General features: G+C 42.9%; 1 protein-coding gene across 1 annotated transcript; it reads left to right on the top strand.

Moving 5' to 3' along the window:
• Positions 1–10,116: 10,116 nt before the first annotated feature.
• Positions 10,117–11,137, top strand: LOC103592523 (kunitz-type protease inhibitor 2-like; the record flags this gene model as incomplete). Its single annotated transcript, XM_008575282.1, has 1 exon — positions 10,117–11,137. A coding segment is annotated over one exon (726 nt), but the record flags the coding sequence as incomplete, so codon positions are not given.
• Positions 11,138–17,786: the final 6,649 nt, after the last annotated feature.

Genomic DNA, 17,786 nt, shown 5'->3' with positions numbered 1-17,786 from the left:
TTTGGTCATCTTCCTACCACTGGCACCTGGCCAGTGCCTGCCACTCTCCTGTGTTTAATACAGTGACTCTCAGGCCTGGATGCTCATTAGAATCATCTGGGAAGCATTTAACAACACCAGTATCTAGGCCTTACTCTCAGAGAGTCTGACATTATTTATCTGGGCTGGGGAGAGGCACTGGTATTTTTCAGAAGCTACTCATGTGGTCTAATGTGCAGCAAGGTTGAGAACCATTGACTCAGTGCATGAATTTCCACTGATTCCTTGATCTTCTGGGGAGGAATTCTCTAGAAGGAAAGCAAGCTGTGGTTCCAGGTGTCGTTATTTAAAACACAGCAGGAGACCCGGGTCCTGAAAACCAGGGACTTGCCGTGGGCTGGGTCACCTGTTGCAGGAGCATTGACACCCACTTTGATAGAAACTTACCTGCTGAAACCCGAGTCTGGGCTAGCCTGGCAGACCTGGGCTTGAACTGGGAATTGTTCTCCATTCTTCTGTGGGCTCCAGGCCACATTCACTAGGGAAGAGGGAGGTTCCAGACCCCCGCAGACTGGGAACTCTGTGGGAGCTTGTCAATCCTGCCTCTCTGCTGTTGTGGCTATGTGCTTTTTGTACCACACAGTCACACACGGGACATCCATGTGTGGACTCTGGTCTTGGTTTCTCTCTCCACCTCTGCCTCTGCAGCTTCTCTGTGTGCTCCTGTAGTGTCCCTTCTGCCTGCATGACAGTGTATCGTGAAAGGCAGGAGAAATGGGAACAGAATTGTCTCTGCAGTTTCCAGTCTTTTCCTTAGAATCCTTGGAAGGAGGAATGCCGGAAAACCCACCCACCCTTCCTTTCCTATTCTCTCCCACCCTGCACATGAGCTCCTCCCTGGAAATTCCCTGGAACTTTCTCCAACTGCCTCCCCAACGGTCAACTGCTGCTCCTCTCTGCCACTTGGAAACCTCGCTGACACTATCCTACTCTCAACACCAGCAGACCCTGATTGGCCTTCACGGCCCCAACTGTGGGGCATCCTGGAGGGTACTTTCTCCCTCCCTTCTCCAGCCCAGGAACCTGCCAAGATTTCTCACCTCCCTGCAGCCACCACCCACCAGCCCCCACACTGTTCTGGGTAAGTGGCAAGGGCACTTCTCCCCTTTTGGCGTGAGACTGAGACTTTCCATAAGCCAGACACAGAGAGAAACGGGGGTGGGGGTCGGGGGGGGGAGAGTCTTAGAGATGGGAACTTGGCCTAGGGAGCCCACAGGAATCAGTGGGAAGGGTGGTATTTCTTACTTTCTCACTCCAGCGTGGTTTGAGGCTGTCAGGAGGCATTATTTGTGGCGCTTTACATGGCTTTTCTAGGTGTTTGTCTCTGAGCACCCACGTTTCTCTAACTAACCCTCTCCAGAAAGGGCCCACTAATGCATTCTCACTACCGCAGTTCTGGCCTGGGATGAGCGTTACTGATTTCAGGCAGGCCTTACGTCAGACAGACTTAGCAAGCTTCTTCCCTCTGTGGGGTCTTCTTTTCCCCTTCCACGAAATAGGAATAGGAATCCCAATTTCCTCCCATCTTTAGAAATATGGAGAACCAGGGAATGGATCTGTCCGTGAAAGGAAGGGCAAGGGACATCCTCAGCTCTGGTAGGTTCTCAGCTCAGTTCTCACTTCGAGGAGAACAAAGTGTTCAGCTTTCCAAGGGTGACAAGCAGCAAATGAATGTGCAAAGTGTATCCATTTTGTGGCACCTCTGGGCTTTCAATTCTGTGAGCAAAGTGATCCACTCATGAACACAATACATGGCTGAAGAACTGGTTTGTTAACTCAACAGTTGGTCATTGGGATCCACAAGCTGGGGATACCACAGAGGAGAGTGTGTGTCTCTGGAGTGAAGGGGCCCAAGCCCTAGCGTCTGGCCAGAAGCCTAGCAGAACCTTTGGAGAAAAGGGGGGCTGGGGCAGGGGCAGGGTGGGCTTATCTCATAGACACTCTCCTGAATCCTGGGGAATGTGACCGCTTGGAAAGTCCGGCTCTGGAGCTCTCTTTGCCCACCCAACCCCACCACCACCAATTCCTGTATCTCCTGCTTGATAGAAGGAAAGTGAGCACTTCTAAAACAACATCAAAAGAAATTGCATTTTAATACTTGTACATTCCAAGACAATTTCCAAATTGGTCATCTGAAATGAAAGATGCATAAAAAGCAACAAACGGTTAATAACTAAAAGGTGGTTTGAGTGCATTTGGGGAGACTTTGGGTTTCTTTCCTGTTTTTAAAATATGAAGTACTGGTCGTGGACAAGTCCCAGGGGTTCCCCTTCACCAACAGCCCACGAGTGAGAGGCCAACGTACTCGGCGCAATCCCTGACCGGTGTGGGTCTGATGCTCACTGATCGCCAATCACACCTGCCAGAGAGAACTTAAAGGCTTTTCATTTCAGAACTCATCTACTGGGAGACAGAAGATAAATTAATTTCAAACTCTCTCCTGGCCTACTGAGGGGCTAGGGTTTATATAGGAAAATGTAGATGGGGGGGCAGGATGTAGAGTTTTCAAGCATGATGGACAGCTGCTTCCTGCTTTGAGAGCTGTATCTGGTGAGACAGGATGTAGGGTCTTCAAGCCTGATGGGCAGCTGCTTTTGATACAATCTTAGCTAAGAGCTAGCTGTAAAGGAAAAACAAAGTTAGTTCTATAGTGTATACATGAGTGGGGGGGGGGGGTTCTTTGTTTACAGGACAACCAAAGGTCAGAATATTTTGTTCACAACATATTGTTTTTAAATGTTATTTAACTTATTTAATTAAACTTATTTAACTATTATTGAGCATCTGCTATGTTCGAAGTGCTGTGGGGAGTTTGGAGACTAGTGGGGCCCTCACAGGATGCAATGTGTGCACAGAAAACTAGAACAGAAGGATATCAATGAATGCTATGGAGCTCCTGAAGCTCGAGGGAGACCCAGATACCTTAGTGGAGGTGGAGGTGGGATCTTTAGGATGTCAATATCCACCCCTCTCTCCCTTATTTCTCCTTTCCTCAATTGGCAATAGAGTACCTGCCCTTCCGGGCACTGTGCTAGTGGGGAGAAGGGACAGCAATTCAGAGGCTGCAATTCATAGGAAAGTAACAGTCTAGTGGCAAAGAAATACAAGTAGACAGGCTGATGAGGATGGCCAGATACTACTATCACGGCATAAGTATTGCAGACACCATATGTGGAAATGAGAGGATATCCACGAAGGTTTCCTGGAGGAAGTGATGTTTAAATAGCATCTGAAGGGGGAGCAAAAGTTAGCCAAGTGGGTCATGGGGCAGGAAAGAAAGGCATCCCTTACAAAGAGAACAGTTTGTGCAAAGGTCTGGAGAGGGAAGAGCATAACCGATTGGGAAGATGGAGAGTTGTCCACACAGGCTGACCGAGCTGTCTGTACAATGAGAACAGAATGGCCGGTGTTGCCAAAGGGGGCTCTACAGTTAGTTCTTGGGACTTTTTTTTTTTTTTTTTGCATTTTTTTTTATTATGGTAAAATATATGCAACACAATATTTACAATTTTAACCGTTTCAAATATGCAATTCAGTGGCATTAATTATATTCACAATGTTGCGCAGTTATCACCACTGTCTATTTCCAAAACATTTCATTATGCCAAACAGAAACTCTGTAACCATTAAGCAGTAACTCCCCATTCCCCTCCCGCCAGCCCCTGGTGACCTCTAATCTGCTTTCTGTCTCTGTGAATTTTCCTATAAGTGGAATCATACAATATTTGTCCTTTTGCGTCTGGCTTATTTCACTTAGCATAGTGTCTTCAAGTTTCATCCAGTTGTAGCATATGTCAAAATATCATTCCTTTTTATGGTTGAAAGATGTCCACTGCATGTAAATACCACATTTTGTTAGTCCCTTCACTGGTTAATTAACACATGGGTTGTTTCCACCTTTTGGCTACAATGAATATTGGTATACAAGTGTCTGTTCACCGCCCTGCTTTCAATTCCTTTGGGTATATACCTAGGAATGGAATTACTAGATCATTTAGTAGTTCTATATTTAGGTTTCTGAGAAACCACCTAAATGTTTTTTTACAGCAGCTGCACCAGTTTACATTCCACCACAATGTATAAGGGTTCCTATTTCTCCATGTGCTTCTATTTTTTATATTATTTTCTGGTGGTTTTTAAAAAATACATATAATAGCCATTCTATTGGATGGGAAGTGGTATTGTGACATTGATTTGCATTTCCTTAATGACTGGTGATTTTGAGTATCATTTCTTGTATTTATCAGCCATTTATATATCTTCTTTGGAGAAATGTCTAATCCTTTTCTCATTTTTGAATCAGGTTGTTTTGTTTTGTTGTTGCTGTTACTGTTGAGCTGTAAGTGTTCTTTATATTTCTGAACATTGATCCTTTATTAGATATATGATTTGCAAGTATTTTCTCCCATTCTGCAGGTTGTCTTTTCACTGTCTTAATAGTTCCTTTGATGTGCAAAAGCTTTAATTTTAATAAAGTTCAATTTATCTATTTTTACTTTTGTTTCCTGTGATTTTGTTGTCATATATAAATCATTGCCAAATCATATGTCAAGAAGCTTTTCCCCTATGTTTTCTTCTAAGCGTTCTATAGCTTTGGATTCTATCTTTAGGTTATTGATAGATTTTGAGTTAATTTTTACATACTGTGTAAGGCAAGGGTCCAACTTTATTCTTTTGCATGTGGCTATTCAGTTGTCCCAGCAGCATTTGTTGAAATGACTGTCCTTTCCCCATTGACTGGTCTTAGCATCCTTGTTGAAAGTCATTTGACTGTATATATACACAAGTGTTTATTTCTGGGCTCTCTACTCTATTCAATTGGCCTGTTTATCTGTCTTTATGCCAGTACCACATTGTTTTGATCATTATAGCTTTGTGGTAAGTTTTGAAATCAGGAAGTATGAGTTCTCCAACTATGCTCTTCTTTTCTTTTCTTTTTTCTTTTTTGTGACCGGTAAGGGGATTGCAACCCTTGGCTTGGTGTCATCCGCACCGCACTCAGCCAGTGAGCACACCGGCCATCCCTATATAGGATCCGAGCCTGCGGCCTCAGCGCTCCCAGCGCCACTGCACTCCCAGCGCCGCTGCACTCCCAGCGCCGCACTCAGCCGAGTGAGCCACGGGGTCAGCCCTATGCTCTTCTTTTCAAGATTGTTTTGGATATTTGGGGTCCCTTGAGATCACAAATGAATTTGAGGATTTTTTTTTTCTATTTCTGAAAAAAAATCACTGGGATTTTGATAGCAATTGCATTGAATCTATAAATTACTTTGGGTAATTTTGACATCTTAACAATATTAAGTCTTCTAAACCATGAAAACAGGATGTCTTTGTATTTATTTATCCCTTCTTTAATTTCTTTTAGCAACAGTTTGTAGTTTTCAGTGTATAAGCCTTTCACTTCTTGGATAAGTTTATTCCTATTGATGTTATTGTAAATGGCGTCGTTTTCCAAATCTCCTGTTGGGATTTTTCATTGTCCAAGTACAGAAATGCATTTGATTTTTTATGTTGATTTTGTATTCCATAATTTTGTTGAATATACTTATTAGCTCTAATGGTTTTTCCTTTTTGAATTATTAGGGTTTTCTACATATAACATCATGTTTTCTAGAAACAGATCATTGTACTTCCTCCTTTCTTTTTTATTTTATTTTATTTTATTTTTATTTTTATTTATGTTTTTTATTGAAACATAATTGGTTATACATATTTGTGGAGTACAGAGTTGGATATCAATACCTGTGTACAATGTGTGATGATCAAATCAGGATAATTAGCATATTCATCATTACAAAATGCAACTATTCTTTGTGACCATTAGCCAATTTCTTGCTAACCTCCCTCCCCCTCCCCGGTTCCCACCTGTAGTAGCTACAATCTGTTCTCTCCTTCTGAAAGTTCAATGTATTATGATGATGCTTGCTTGCTTGCTTGCTTATTTATTTATTTAATTTTTAGCTCCTACTTATGAGTGAAGACATGCAGTACTTCTCTTTCTGTGCCTGGCTTATTTCACTTAACATAATTCTCTCCAAGCTTACCCATGCTGCTGCAAATGGCAGAATTTCATTCTTTTGTATGGCTTAGTAGTATTCCTTTTTGTATATATACCACATTTTCCTTATCCAGTCATTCATCCATGGACATTTAGGTTGGTTCCATATCTTGACTGTTGTAAATACAGCTGTGATAAATATGGGAGTGAAGTTATCCCTTCGACATGATGATTTCCATTCCTTTGGGTATATACCCAGTAGTGGGATTGCTGGATCTTGTGGTAGTTCTATCTGTAGCTGTTTGAGCAACTTCCATACTGTTTTCCATAATGGCTGTACTAATTTACAGTTCCACCAATAGTGTATAAGGGTTCCCCTTTCTCTGCATCTTCACCAGCATTTGCTGTTTTCTTTCTTTTTGATAGTAGCCAGTCTAACTGTGGTAAGCTGATATCTCAATGTGGTTTTGATTTGCATTTCTCTTATGATTAGAGATGCTGAGCATTTTTTCATGTACCTGTTAGCTATTTGCATGTCTTCTTTTGAGAAATGTCTATTCAGCTCCTTTTCCATTTTTTAATCAGATTATTTGGATTTTTACTGTTAGGTTGTTTGAGTTTCTTATATATTCTGAATATTAATCCCATGTTGAATATACAGTTTGCAAATGTTTTCTCCCATTCTGTAGGTTGTCTTTTCATTTCAGGATGTAGGACTGGGTAAAGACTTTATGAATATGACCCCAAAAGCACAGGCAACAAAAGAAAAAATAATCAAATGGGATTATATCAAACTAAGAAGCTTCTAACAGCAAAAGAAATAATCAACAGAGTGTACTTCCTCCTTTCTAATTTGATACCCTTTATTTCTTTTTCTTGCACAGTTGCTCTGGCCAGAATTTTCAATATATGTTGAGTAGAAGTGGCAAGTGCATTCATTCTTGTCTTGTTCCTGACCTTAGGGGAAAACTTTGAGTCTTTTACCACTGAGTATGATGGTAGCTTTGTTTTTTTATGTATGGACCTTTACCATATTGAGAAAATTTCCTACTCTTCATAGTTCATTGAGTGTTTTGTCATGAAAGGGGGTTGAATTTCATCAAATTCTTTTTTTTTTCTGCATCAGTTGAGATGATATTGTGGCATTTTTCCTTCATTCTATTAATGTGTATTACATTAATTGGTTTTCATATATTGAATCATCCTTGCATTCCAGGAATAAATCTCATTTGGTTGTGGTGTATAATCCTTTCAATGTGCTGTCGAATTCTCTGTGCTAGTATTTTGTCGAGGATTTTTGCATCAATGTTCATAAGAGATAGATGTCTGTAGCTTTATTTTCTTGTAATGGTCTTTTTCTGGCTTTGGTATTGAGGCTGGCCTCATTGAATGAATTAGGAAGTATTCCCTCCTCTTCAATTTTTTGGAAGAGTTTAAAAAAGGATTGGTGGAATTCATCAGTGAAACTATCTGGTCCAAGACTTTTCTTCTCTGGGAAGTTTTTGATTACTGATTCAATCTCCTTACTAGTTTTAGTAATTGAAGGGGATAATAAGGCCAATCTTGTGTGCAAAATTTAGTGAGGAGTTTGGGTTTAATGTCAGGCTTGAGGGATAGGGTGGTAAGGTTGTTTAAGAGACATTGTAAGGGTGAATCACCCCGGAGGGAGGAGGCGGAAGCTCCCATTCTGAAGAGGATTAGAGAGAGAGAGAAGGTTTAAAAGGAGGATTGGAACGAGCCCTCTGGCTGGATGAGAATGACGGAACTCAGAGGGCATCCCCAATGAGTTGTGCCATTCCCAGGGGATGGGTTCAAGGATGAACCCAGGAAGGAAGGGGGTGTAAGTCGTCACCTAGACCCTCACTTCCCATAGGCAAAGATGCCTGGAGCCGGAGGGACCTAGTGCGCTAGGGTTTTGATGGACGGCGGAGGTCCAGGACCAGGTAGGAGGAAGGTTAAAAGGAGTGAGAGAAAGAGAGAGGAATGGGGGCTTAGCCTCTGGGGCCTGACAAAAGGAAAAGGGGGCTTACCTAACAGATGAGCCGGTGGTGGATGAAGGATGCCAGCGCTGGAGAAAATGGACAAGGGCAGACCGTCAGTCCCGGGGGTCACGGAGGAGTCCGAGGAGGTCTGAGGAAGGAGTCCCCTGGTACAGGGTGAACTCCTTCCCGGGTTTCGACACCAAATGAAGGGGTGCACGGACGAAGGAATCACGCGAGACCCAGGCTAACAGTTCGCCAGAGAAGTTCCGCTTTATTCAAGGACTGCGCGTACATTTATAGGGAGCTGATTTCCGGGTTTGGATAGGGGGTGGACGGGGCGGTAGCTGATTGGACGGGGCTGGGCAGGAGGTGAGCCTTGACCTGTGACTGGTTGAGGTTTGGCGCGGGTGGGCTTGGGTTTTGGCACCGGCGGGCTTGTTTACTGTGGAGAAGAACCCGGAAGGGCGCCATATTGCTAGGGAATGCTTTCCCCCTCCCCCTCCGCTTGAGTGCCCACGGTATCCTTACAGTAATAGTATTCATATTTTCTATTTCTTCATGATTCAGTCTCGGTAGGTTTTATGTTACTGGGATTTATCCATTTCATCTAGCTTATCCAATTTTTAAAATAACCAACAGCCTTATCTAATTGTTTATAGTAATCTCTTATAATCCTTTTTATTTCTATAATGTTATTTATTTTTTATTTAAGTAAATTTTGTAGTAATTGTCTCATCCTTATTTCTGATTCTAGTAATTTGAGTCTTCTCTCTTTTTTTATTAGTCAATCTTGCTGAAATTGTGTCGATTTTATTGTTTAAAAAACAAAAACTTTTAGTTCTGTTGATTTTCTCTATTGTTTTTCTGTTCTCTTTTACTTATCTCTGGTGTAATCTTTATTATTTCCTTCTTTCTGCTAGGTTTGGGTTTATTTTGCTCTTCTTTTTCTAGTTCCTTAAGGTGTAAATTTAGGTTGTTGGTTTGAGCTCTTTCTTCTTTTCTAATGTAAGCAATTATAGCTATACTACAGCACGTACAGCTTTCACTGCATCCCATGTCTTGGTATAGTATTTTTTCAGTTGAATTTCTCTCAAGTTATTCTCTGATTTCCCTTGTGATTTCTTCTTTGGCTTATTGTTTGTTTAAGAGTGTGTTGTTTAATTTCCACATGTTTGTGATTTTTCCATTTTCGGCTATTAACTTCTAGTCTCATTCCATTGTGCTCAGAAAATTTACTTAGTATGATTTCTATCTTATAAATTATTAAGACTTGTTTTGTGGCCTAATATATGGTCTATCCCGGAAAATGTTCCATGTGCACTTGAGAAGGATGTGTTCCTGTTGTTGAGTGGAGTGTTCTGTATATTTTTGTTATATACAATGTGTTTATAGTTTGTTCTTCTCCCATTTCTTTATTGATCTTCTGCCTAGTTGTACTATTTATTATTAAGCATGGAGTACTGACATCTTCCCCTCAATTTCTCCCCTCAATTTTGTTAATGCTTTCTGCTTAGTTGTGCTGTTTATTATTAAACATGGAGTATTGAAATCTTCAACTATTACCATCAAGCTGTCTATTTCTCCCTTCAATTCTGTCAGTGCTTGCTTCATATATTTTAGATCTCTGAAGTTTGGTGTGTATATGTTTATAACTGTTATATATTTGGTGAATTGACTCATCACTGTGCAATGTCCTTTTTTTGTCTCTTATTACAAATCTTGACTTAAAGTCTATTTTGTATGATGTTATTATAGCCACCCCTTCTCTCTTTTGGTTACTATGTGCCTGGGATATCTTTTCTTATCTTTTCTCTTTCAATCTATCCCTTCACTATTAGTCTATGTATGTCCTTACATCTCAAGTGAGTCTATTGTAGACAGCATATAGTTGGATCATGTTTTTTAATCCAGTCTCCCAATATATGACTTTTGACTGGGGAATTTAACCATTTAAATTTAAGGTGAGTACTGATAAGGAATAATTTATTTTATCATTTTGTTATTTATTTTCTGTATGTTTTTAGCTTTTTTCTCCTCACTTCCTCCATTACTACCTTTCTTTCTGCTTATCTTATTATTATTTATTTTTTTTTCTGGGCTCTGCTTGCCCTACTGGGAGCGCTGCTCCTCTCCGGGGCCACGGCGGCCGACAGAGAACCCGGCATCCACGACTTTTGCCGAGTTTCAAAGGTGGTGGGGAGATGCCAGGCCTCCATCCTTAGGTGGTGGTATAATGTTACTGATGGATCCTGCCAGCAGTTTGTGTATGGAGGCTGTGAAGGAAATGACAATAATTACCAGAGCAAGGAGGAGTGTCTTGAGAAATGTTCTGGTGTCACAGAGAATTCCATTGATGATCTGGCCACCAGCAGGAACGGAGCAGATACCTCTGCACCAAGTGTTCCCAGAAGGAAGGACTCTGATGACGTCTCCAGTGATATTTTCAACTATGAAGAATATTGCATTGCCAAGGCAGTCACCGGGCCTTGCCGTGCAGCCTTCCCACGCTGGTACTTTGATGCCGAGAAGAACTCCTGTGACTATTTCATCTATGGAGGGTGCCGGGGCAATAAAAACAGCTACCTCTCCAAGGAGGCATGCATGCAGCGCTGCTTTGGCAAGCAGATGTATCCAGTCTTGCCCCCTGGCACTAAAGTGGTGGTCCTGGCAGGGCTGTTCGTGATGGTCCTGATCCTCTTCCTGGGAGCCTCTGTGGTCTGCCTGATCCGGGTGGCACGAAGGAACCAGGAGCGGGCCCTTCGCACTGTTCTGAGCTCTGCAGATGACAAGGAGCAGCTGGTGAAGAACACATACGTCCTGTAAATGCCCTGTCACCAGGAGAACTGGGAAAGGGAGGGGAGAACGTGTGTGTGCTTTTTTAAAAGAATGATTGATTTGTATTTTATCATTAGGGCTTTGGTCTGTTTTGTTAACTCCAGAAGGTAAGAAGGCTGCTTTCTGGTCTCACCAGGGTGGGTTTGCTTTGGGAATTCTCTTGGGGAAGGGCTGTGTTTGACATCGCTAATGGTCTGGTAGCAGCCCAGAGTTGTTTCCTTGTTGATTTACTTTTTTCCTCTTGGTATAGTTTTCTTTGCTTATGTTGAATCCCATTGCCTCCTTTCCCATCAGAAAAATGATGTTATAATAAAAAATAAAAAAATTAAATAAAAAAACTTCTGCTTATCTTATTTTTTGTAGTGATGTGTTTGATTCACTTTTCATTTCCTTTTGTGTATATTCTTTAGACATATTTTGTGATTACCATGGGAATTGCATATAATATCCTAATGTTATAACAATCTAATTTAAATTGATACCAACTTAACTTCAATGGTATACAAAAACTCTACTCTTATACAGCTCCATGCCTCCCTCCACTTTGTGTTATTGATGTCACAATTTATATCTTTGTGTATTGTATACCCACTAACATAGATTTATAATTATTTTTATTCATTGTCTTTAAATTTTGTGTTTAAAAAGTGGAGTTCCAAACCAAATTTACAATAATACTGGCTTTTATATTTGCCTGTGTATTTACCCCAATGGAGATCTTTACATCTTCTTCCAGTTTCAAGTTACTGTCAATTATTCTTGAGACTTCCAGTTTCAAGTTACTGTCTATTATTCTTTCATTTCAATCTGAAGGACTCTCTTTAGCATTTCTTGCAAGGCAGCTCTAGTGGTAATAAACTCTCTCAGCTTTTGTTTATCTGGGAATGTCTTAATTTCTTTCTCATATTTTTGGAGGATAGTTTTGCTGGATATAGAATTCTTGGTTGATAGTTTTTTTCTTTCAGCTCTTTAAATATATCATCCCAATGCCTGTTGATCTCCAGGGTTTCTACTGAGAAAATGAATTATAATTTTGTTGATGTTCTCTGTACATGACAAGTTCCTTCTTTCTTGCTACTTTCTAGATTCGCTCTTTGTCTTTGGCTTTTAATGATTTGATTATAATGTGTTTCAGTGTAAGTATCTAAGTTTATCTTATTCTGAGTTCCTTGTGCTTCTTGGATTCTTAGATTTATGTTTTTCATCAAATTTGAGAATTTGTAGGCCATTATTTCACCAAATAATCTCTCTGTTCCTTTCTCTCTCTTTTTTCCCTCTTGGACTTTCATAATGCATACATTGGTCTGTTTGATAGTGTCCCACAAGTTCCTTAGGCTATATTCACTGTTCTTCATTATTTTATTTTTTTTCCTCCTTAGACTCAATACTTTCAACTGTCTTATCTTCAGGTTCACTGTTTGTTTGTTTGTTTGTTTGTTTGTTTGTTTTCTTCTGCTTGCTCAGATCTGCTGTTGTACTCCTCTACTGATTTTATTATTTGATTTATTTTTCAGCTCCAGAATTTGTTTTGTTCCTGTTTATAGTTTCTATCTCTTTGATGATATTCTTATTTTGTTTATGTATTGTTCTTGACTTCCTTTAGTTCTTCATCTGTGTTTTTCTTTAGTTTTTTTTTAAAATGTGTTTAAGACAGTTGTTTTAAACTCTTTGTCTACTAAGTCCAACGTCTGGGCTTCCTCAGGAACAGGGTCTATCAATTTATATTGTTCCTTTGAATGGACTGTGTTTTCTTTTTTTTTCTTTGTATGCTGTGAGATTTCTTTGTTAAAAATTGGGCATTTGGGAAAGAAACAGACACTTCTCCCAGTCTTTGCTGACTCTGTGCTGGGGCAGTCCTTCACAGATTAGCTGGGCTTGGTCTGAGCCTGTGGATCAGCTTCTCAGGTCTCTTCCAAACATGTGTCTAGTATGGACCTGAATGTGGCTTTCTCAATTCCCCCATACACACAGCTGCTTTGTTAAAAATTTTATTTTGTCAGTATACAATGTGGTTGATTATTTTGGTCCATTACCGAAACCTCCCTCCCCCCTCCCTTTCCCCACTCCCTCCCAACAACCTCATATCTGTTCGCTTATCGTGATAACTTCAAGGAATTACACAGCTGCTTTTGAATGTCTTAATTTCCCAAAGAGACTCACCCCAGCTACTCGTAGGGGCCTTAGACGGTCTATGGTCTGTCTCAGTCTGTAACCTTTGTCCCAGATGTCTGCTGCTCTGTAGTCCTTCTGCTTTCATGAGCAGTGCCCACCACTTTTCTCACCCGAGATCTAAGTTAGGCAAAGCAGAATAGTCCCGCAGACTGTGCCCAGATATGTTAGCATGTTGCAGATAAGGTCTGCTCTTCTCCCTCCAGTCTGAGGGAGGGAACGGAGAATTGGGTTACCATTTCCTCCAGACCATGACTGCTGCTGCAGTGGCGATGAGGTGGGGGGAAGGGAGAAAGAAAATAAAATTTTCTACCATTTTGAAGGAGACTCTTTTTGATTGGGCATTCATTTGGTTGCTCTAAACTTTTGACTGTTTTTCAGAGCTCCTATAAAGTTAGTTCAGCCAGTTCTCTCTCTCTCTCTCTCTCTCTCTCTCTCTCTCTCTGTGTGTGTGTTTGTGTGTGTGTGTGTGAGAGTTTCCATAGGGAAATGAGAGCATGAAGCTTCCTTGTCCTCCATTTTGCTGCCTCCTATAAAGTTAGTTCAGCCAGTTCTCTCTCTCTCTCTCTCTCTCTCTCTCTCTCTCTCTCTCTCTGTGTGTGTTTGTGTGTGTGTGTGTGAGAGTTTCCATAGGGAAATGAGAGCATGAAGCTTCTTTGTCCTCCATTTTGCTGACATCACCAGAATTTTTTTAAAAGCAGCTTTATTGAGATATGCTTCACATATCATGCAGTTTACCAGTTTTAAAGTGTATAACTCAGTGGTTTTCAGTATATTTACAGATATGTGCAACCATCACACAGTCGATTTTAGTATTTTCATCACCTCCAAAAGAAACCCCATCTCTTTAGCTATTATCCCCATGTCTCTCATTCCACCCCCACCCACCCCCCAGCTTAACAAACACTAGTCTGCTTTCTGACCCTATATATTTGCCTATTCTGGAAATTTCGTGTAAATGAAATCATACAATATGTAAACTTTTGTGACTGGCTTATTTCATTTAGCACAGTGTTTCCCTACCTCTCCTTGCCCTAGGGTGTGTAGAAGGCACAGGATACTGAGAGGAGAGTGTGGGCAGGGTGCTCAGTGCAGCAGGCAGACCAGTGGACTGGTCCAAAATTGGATTTGCACCCAATGGCTGCAATGTGAAGATAAAGGGTAAGGAATTGAAGATGTTGTCAAGTTAATAGAAAAACAAAGGCTCATAGGACCTAGGCAACAATGGGAACATAAGGTAAAAAAAGTGGTCCAGGGACCACTCAGGGTTCAGGATTAAGTGAGAGACCAGGTGCAGTGGGAGCGACAGGAGAATAGGAAGGAGAAGAGACTGTGGTCAGAGTGGCTGCACGAATTGAAGCTTTTGGGGATGGAGCAGTTTGGAATGATGGCAGTGTCCAAGAAAGTGGCCACGGGAAGGGAGGCTGGAGGGGAGGGAGGGAAAGGTGTAGGAAGAGCCGAATCCATAGAGACAGAAAGTAGATTAAGTTTTCCAGGGGCTGGGGGAGGGGGAATGGGGTGTAACTGCTAATGAGTACAAGACTTCTTTGGGATCGAGGAAATTGTTCTGTTATTAGATAGTGGTATATTCACAACCTCATGAATATACTAAACCTCACTGAACTGTACATGGTAAAAGGGTGAATTTTACGGTATGTGAATTATATCCCAATTAGGAATGAATGAAAAAGATTAAAGAGGAATTCACTACAGTTCAGAGATTCCAGAGGGCATCCATGGAAAGGTTTGGGGGGCAGGGAAGAAAAGAGTGAGAGCCTGGGTCTGGATAGAGAAAGGAGGTGAGGCCTGGGCAGTGGTGAAGGGTGTCAGACCCAGGAGGCCTGGAGGGATGAGAGAGGGGCTGAGAGATCCAGAACCCCTGGTCCAGCAGATCCTGATGGCTGCAGGGACCAAAGCATCTCAGGAAGCCAACAGGCTTGGCCTCACTGATGGTGTTTGGAGGTGGTCCCAGCCCAGGTGACTGAAGGAAGAGATTGGGGATTTGAGGGTGGGAACCGAGGAATCTAGCAACAACCAGCTGGAGATAGGGAGGGGAGCTGTGCCTCCCAGGGCTCATGCGTGGCTCCCAGATCTCGGACTTCAAGTATGAAGCAAAGTCTTGTGAATCCCCGAGAGAAAGGTCAGGTTTGAAAATACTGTGAACCACTGCATTCTGCCAGATCTGTCTGTATGAAAACAGACCAGAGAAGGTTAGATAAACAAGCAAAAGGGATCCAGGGCTAGGTGCCAAGTTAAGTGGCTAGTTTCCTACTGGTGTTTATAGAGACTTATAAGCTGTTAAGTGAAAATAAGGACTATCAGAAATACAAGTGGCAAGTGCACCAAGCATTCAAATAAGAATTTTATTTAGCAATTTATATACGCCATGTGTGGGGCTTGGAATGCTGGACACAGATACGGTACCTCCTCCCAGAAGCTGGGGTGAGCATGCAGGAGGTGGGGGAGACAATTTCTAAGCAAATAATTACAGAATAATTCATTACAAACATGTAAGTATAATAAGGAAAGAAATAAGTGCTTTGGTTGTGTCTACAGGAATCTAATCGAGTCTGGGGGTCAGAGCAAGTTTCTCCGAGGAAATGACGTTTCAACTTCCCACCAAAAGGGGTGGGAAGGGTGTGTGTGTGTATGAAGGTCCCAGGGCAAAGAGGAGCTCAGGGGCCAGCTGGACTTCACGTGTGAGAGGTGAGGGTGGAGAGACAGGCTAGAGAGGCAGGAAGAGCCAGATTTCACAGGGCATTGTGAGCCACGTAGAGGATTCTGGGCCTTATCCCAAGAACAAAGGAATAGAGAGGAAGTGAGTGGGAGGACAACAGAGTGGCAGCAGCGGGCAGCGGAGCAGAGTGGTTAAGAGCATGGACTCTGGAGTTAGACTGCCTGGGTTCAAATCCCAGGACTAACCTCTCTGTGCCTCAGTCTTTCCCCTCTGTAAAATGGGATGATAATAGTACCCTTCAGAGGGCTGGCATGAGGATATCAATGATAAAAGTGCCTGGCACATAAAGTAAGGGAGAATTGCTGTTGTGAGTGGGCTCAACAGGAGCAACCCTGCCCCCTGGACTCTCCCCCACCTCCAGGCAGCCTCTCACTGTCTGGGCTAAGAGCTGTTGGCACTCAGGAAAGTTCTGGCTTCTCTAGAGTCTCTTGGCCTTGGGTAACCGTTCTGGCAGCATTGTCCTCTGCCTCTGGCTGTCCTGTGAGCCACAAGAAGACAGGGACCATGCTCAACCTATACCCCAGGGCCCGGCATGTGGCCAGGTGCATGGGAGATGCTCAGTACCTATTGGTGGAATGAATCAAATGAATGAATGAGTACATGAATGGATCTGTGGAAGAACATAACACCTGCACTATCCATAAAGTACTGAGCATTCAGTATGTGCCAGGTGCCTTCCTGAACGCTTTACATAATTTATTTCATTTCATTCTCACAATGATCTCATGAAGAGGTTATTGTGAGACACTTCCCAGTAGGGGAGATCTTGGGAATAAGTTCTCTGTGGGAGAACCCTACTTGTACTTTAGGAACCCTAAAGATTGAGAAATGTGTTTAATTTGCACCCCAAAAGGAGGGCTTTATGCTAGAGGTAGGGATCCTGGTATTGTGAGACACTTCCCAGTAGGGGAGATCTTGGGAATAAGTTCTCTGTGGGAGAACCCTAGTTGTACTTTAGGAACCCTAAAGATTGAGAAATGTGTTTAATTTGCACCCCAAAAGGAGGGCTTTATGCTAGAGGTAGGGATCCTGCGAGCATGAATTGAAAAGGAGGCTAAGCCAAAAGTACTTTCTGTGAAGATCTAGCTGCGTGCACTTTATAAGTATGATCTCATCTTCTTTAGCAAGGCACTGGCTGACAGAGTCATTTTACTTGTTTTTGAAAGGGAGACACAGTGCATTCTAGGGGGGCACAGTGGCCTCCCCAGCAGCCCCAGCAGAGCTCAGAGCAGAAGCCAGGACTCCTGAATTCCAGCTGTGGAACAATCCCCCGAACCCCGCCCTGAGAGCAGATCCATCAGAAGGCTGTGGGAGGGCACCTTCCGTCCTCCCCCGGCCTGCTCTGGTTCTAATCAGCATCCCAAACATGCCTTGTTGCAGGACTGTTCCCCCAGGGAATGCAGGCACCTCTGCCAGCCTTCCTTCCTCCCAGAGCAGGGCTGGGACAGGCTGCCCCTTTCCCAGATGAGCCAAGCAGCTCCGCAGTTCTCCTTCTCCGGAGACTATTATTTTGGGAGAGTGCTGAGTTCAGCACAGCTATGAAATGCAGCAGGACGCACTCTTCTGTCCTCAGCTGGCCCTTCAGGGCTGATCACCTCGGCCCCCACCCTGTGCGGCAGCCCCTCCTACACAGGGTCACCATGTCCAACCACTTCTACCTTCAGACAGCCCGGAGCTGTGGAGACAGGTGGTGGAGGAACTGGGGGCAGGAGAGGCAGAGCTGGTCTGAGGGGCACAGACCAGCCAAACCCCAGCCCCAACCCCCAACCCTAAGCCTGGAGTCACCGCCTTCCCAGGGTTTGCCCTGAGGCCCAAGGAGCAGGCTGTCCCTCGGCCAAGTGACCACACATGGGCAAGTGCCAGGCCAGGATGAGGAGCTGCCCTGAGAGGCTTATATAAGCACTTCTACTTTGCAGCCCGCTGCCAGAGTGAGTGAGAGTTACAGCAAAGCCAGGCCCTGGCTGGGGCCCCTCCCCTGGCACACTGAGTCCAGCTTGGAGGAGGCCCAGGTGCTCCCAAGATAGTC

This window comes from Galeopterus variegatus, unplaced genomic scaffold (assembly GCF_000696425.1).
Source record: "Galeopterus variegatus unplaced genomic scaffold, G_variegatus-3.0.2 Scaffold1167, whole genome shotgun sequence".
NCBI lineage: Eukaryota > Metazoa > Chordata > Mammalia > Dermoptera > Cynocephalidae > Galeopterus > Galeopterus variegatus.
This window is presented reverse-complemented; position numbering and strand designations above follow the sequence as displayed.